The sequence below is a fragment of the Procambarus clarkii genome, chromosome 45 (assembly GCF_040958095.1).
Source record: "Procambarus clarkii isolate CNS0578487 chromosome 45, FALCON_Pclarkii_2.0, whole genome shotgun sequence".
Taxonomy (NCBI): domain Eukaryota; kingdom Metazoa; phylum Arthropoda; class Malacostraca; order Decapoda; family Cambaridae; genus Procambarus; species Procambarus clarkii.
In genome coordinates, this window is record NC_091194.1 from 26005626 (window position 1) to 26009621 (window position 3996).

General features: G+C 32.5%; 1 protein-coding gene across 1 annotated transcript; it reads left to right on the forward strand.

Moving 5' to 3' along the window:
• Positions 1–1560: 1560 nt before the first annotated feature.
• On the forward strand, positions 1561–2815 carry LOC138350362 (uncharacterized). The gene is made up of 5 exons (XM_069300989.1): positions 1561–1642; positions 1868–1960; positions 2151–2268; positions 2381–2509; positions 2692–2815. Exons 2-5 carry the CDS (start codon positions 1868–1870, stop codon positions 2811–2813), a joined length of 462 nt encoding a protein of 153 aa, XP_069157090.1. The 5' UTR covers positions 1561–1642; the 3' UTR covers positions 2814–2815.
• Positions 2816–3996: the final 1181 nt, after the last annotated feature.

Here is a 3996-nt window from a genome sequence, read left to right on the forward strand (position 1 = left end):
AGAATTTATTAATTCAGTGGGTAAACAAGAATGGTGTTACACACAATGCTGTTGATGAATTATTAAAAATTTTGAGGCAAATGGGAATTGACTACTTACCAAAAACAGCTCGGACACTAATCAGTTCTGAAAGGTACATAGAAACTCAGCAAAAATCTGGAATGAAATATGTCTACTTTGGGTTAAAAGAGGAACTGTTAAAAAACATAAGTAGATATCCAAAAGCAACTATAAAAGGACTGAGACAATTATTATTGTCATGTAACATTGATGGCCTTCCTATATTTAGAAGCAAAAATGATGCTTTGTGGCCAGTTCTCTGTGCAGTAATGAATATTACACCTTTGAAAGTCTTTCCAGTTGTCCTCATGTATGGACGTTCTAAGCCAAGTGATTTAAATTTCTTATATGATTTTATATCTGATATGGATGACCTTTTGTTGCATGGGATTCAGTATGGTAACAGAACTATCAACATAAAATTACAATGTGTAATTTGTGATGCACCTGCTAAGGCTATGGTGAAGTCCATAAAACTGTTTTCAGGTTATTATGGCTGTGACAAATGTGAACAGAAAGGTACTTGGATGGGGAAAATGACATATCCAGAAGTAACAAATTTAACCATTAGAACAGACACACGCTTCCGTAATCAATCTAACTCGCAACATCATCATGGTAAATCACCATTCTGTGACTTGAACATAGACTTAATTGCAGCGTTTCCCATTGACTATATGCACCAGGTGTGCCTTGGTGTTATGAAGCGACTTCTTGTCACCTGGATACGGAAAAACACATTTAAATTATGTAGCCGCCAGATTTCTGAAATTAGTGCTAGATTGGTGAGCATAAAAGATTTTGTGCCCAATATTTTTGCACGTAAACCACGAGGTTTGGAAGAAATTGACAGATGGAAGGCAACTGAATACAGACAGTTTCTTCTCTACACAGGAAAGCTTGTATTGAAAGGTATTCTACCCCAAGAGATGTATGATCATTTCCTTACTCTCAGTGTTGGTATAAGTTTTCTTGTTTCGCCCACATGTATGTCCTTAAAATACGGCAAATATGCTCATGACCTTTTGCTGAATTTTGTATCAAGGTGTGGTGATCTGTATGGGAAAGATTTTCTAGTCTACAATGTTCACAGTTTGATTCACCTAACAGCAGATGCTGAGGAACATGGTACTCTTGACAGTTGTTCAGCTTTTCCATTTGAAAATTATTTGCATCAGCTGAAAAAGATGGTCAGATCAAGTAAAAATCCAATTGTCCAAATTACAAAAAGAATAAAGGAGGCTGAAAATACCATGATTTATAAAACATCTCCAGATAATAAAATTTCTCATAAATTTCCTAACAATGTATATTCGTTACCTGGATATAATTGCTGTGAAGTGTTAAGGACTGTACACAGCCGAAGAAGTGAAGAAAATTACTTCATTGTTAGGGTATATCCTTTTCAAAGCCCAATATTTACTAGTCCTTGTGATTCAAGAATATTTGGGGCCTTCAATGTTAATCCACGTAAGGACTTTTAAAAAAAGTGTATAGGATTAACACATCAACCAGAGGAATGTTAATCAAGAAAACAGAAAGTACTTATATCTTCTTGTCAATACTACATGATTTATGACTAGTAAGTTTCTTGTGATTGTTTTTGATTCTTGTGCAAGCTGTAGGAATACTCTTTGCTTACATTGCAAAATTTTTAACTTTAGTAAAAAGTATTGTTCACCATCATAACATATTAGAATTAAGGTTAACATTGTTGTTTAGTACTATATAAAATTAGTGACTGCTTATTTTCTTAGACACTGATAATGTGCTGCAGAAAATGTCCCTAATCAGTTTAAATTTGTAGATGGCTGAATCTGAAAATAAATACATCGTTGTGGAAGATGAAGAAGGAGAATTGTCAATCATCCATATCAAATGGATGTTTAGTGCATCTGATGTAAGTCAATATATATATATATTGTTTATTTGCAAAATTAAAACATTAGTATTTAAAATATGTGTATATGATATATGTTGATAGATTTAGAGATATATATGTATATAATATATGAAATACAGTGGGGCCTCGATTTATGAGACATACATTTACATATACATATATTTACAAATATATGTCCCCTTTCCAGGGATCAAACGTGGGCTATTGGCCACGTGAAAACCAATCATCGAAAGCCAAAAGAGGAGAAATACCAGACCCATCGAAATGGAGACGTTTCAACATCAGCAAGATTTATTCCATTGATAGTAATTAAATACAAGCATTGATTCATATGGTTAAATCAAAAATTTCTCAATGTTTTGATGTTATACAAAGTTTCGTAATAATGAATTATATATACTCTAATTTTTATTATAGGTACTTGGGAACTTGCCCTAAAACACCTTAAAAAGGCAGAAGAAACGTCAAATATGGAAAGTGACACAGACACAAGTTATCACCATAGGGCAGTAAAATACAGAAGAATACCAAATGATGTGGATAGAGGTATGTAGGAATGAATGTTTAGAGTTATTCAAAATAATTGTTAAAAAAATGAAACATGATTGGCTTAATGGAACAAATAATCTTATTTACTAGGTAATATATTTTGCTAGGTAATATATTAAAATATATATATAGATATATGTTAATAGTTTTTCTGAATGCATTAAACGTTTTTGTTTCAGACAGTGAAGATTCACCACCAAGAAAAGTAACTGTTTCCATGCCCCGAAAGACTGCCGAGTGTAAGCTGACTCTAGATGAACATCAAAATAATATGATACAGGAATCAGGTAATTTAATTTAATTGAAAACATTTTATTTCTTTTTGAATGATGGTTTTCTTTTTAACAGAACAAGACAGAACTGGACAGAACTATTTTGTATTTAAAACTATTTTGTAAATATTTTCTATACAATGCTAATACGCTTCCACCCCTGACAGAATCATGTGGGACCAGCAAGTCTATCTGCAGGCCCAGTAAAATACCTTCCCCTCAAACTCCTAGACAAGACAGAACTGGTAAGCTTTAAGTAACTGGAGAAACATTTACATACACAGATAGTAACATACTTGTGTATGATTTTAATGTAATATATTTTTACCAGCCTTCAGGGTGATGGAAACACTTTAAATGGTGTCGCTCCATTGTGTGAAACAAAATTTTTTAATGCATTCATAAAAGCTATAAGCTAATGTAATAATTCAATAATTACTATTTGTAGTTTTATGTATTTAAAACTATTTTGTAAATATTTTCTATACAATGCTAATACGCTTCCACCCCTGACAGAATCATGTGGGACCAACAAGTCTATCTACAGGCCGAGTACAAAACCTTCCCCTCAAACTCCTAGACAAGACAGAACTGGTAAGCTTTAAGTAACTGGAGAAACATTTACATACACAGATAGTAACGTACTTGTGTATGATTTTAATGTAATATATTTTTACCAGCCTTCAGTGTGATGGAAACACTTTAAATGGTGTCGCTCCATTGTGTGAAACAAAATTTTTTAATGCATTCATAAAAGCTATAAGCTAATGTAATAATTCAATAATTACTATTTGTAGTTTTATGTATTTAAAACTATTTTGTAAATATTTTCTATACAATGCTAATACGCTTCCACCCCTGACAGAATCATGTGGGACCAGCAAGTCTTTTTACAGGCCCAGTAAAATACCTTCCCCTCAAACTCCTAGACAAGACAGAACTGGTAAGCTTTAAGTAACTGGAGAAACATTTACATACACAGATAGTAACGTACTTGTGTATGATTTTAATGTAATATATTTTTACCAGCCTTCAGGGTGATGGAAACACTTTAAATGGTGTCGCTCCATTGTGTGAAACAAATTTTTTAATGCATTCATAAAAGCTATAAGCTAATGTAATAATTCAATAATTACTATTTGTAGTTTTATGTATTAAAACTATTTTGTAAATATTTTCTATACAATGCTAATACGCTTCCACCCCTGACAG

Excerpts from the sequence above, each read along its gene's own strand:
- LOC138350362 (XM_069300989.1), top strand. The coding sequence starts at position 1,868 with ATGGCTGAATCTGAAAATAAATACATCGTTGTGGAAGATGAAGAAGGA. Across the intron at positions 2,269-2,380 it reads CAAGATTTATTCCATTGATA|GTACTTGGGAACTTGCCCTA; the intron begins GTAATTAAATAC and ends TTTTTATTATAG. Across the intron at positions 2,510-2,691 it reads ACCAAATGATGTGGATAGAG|ACAGTGAAGATTCACCACCA; the intron begins GTATGTAGGAAT and ends TTTTTGTTTCAG.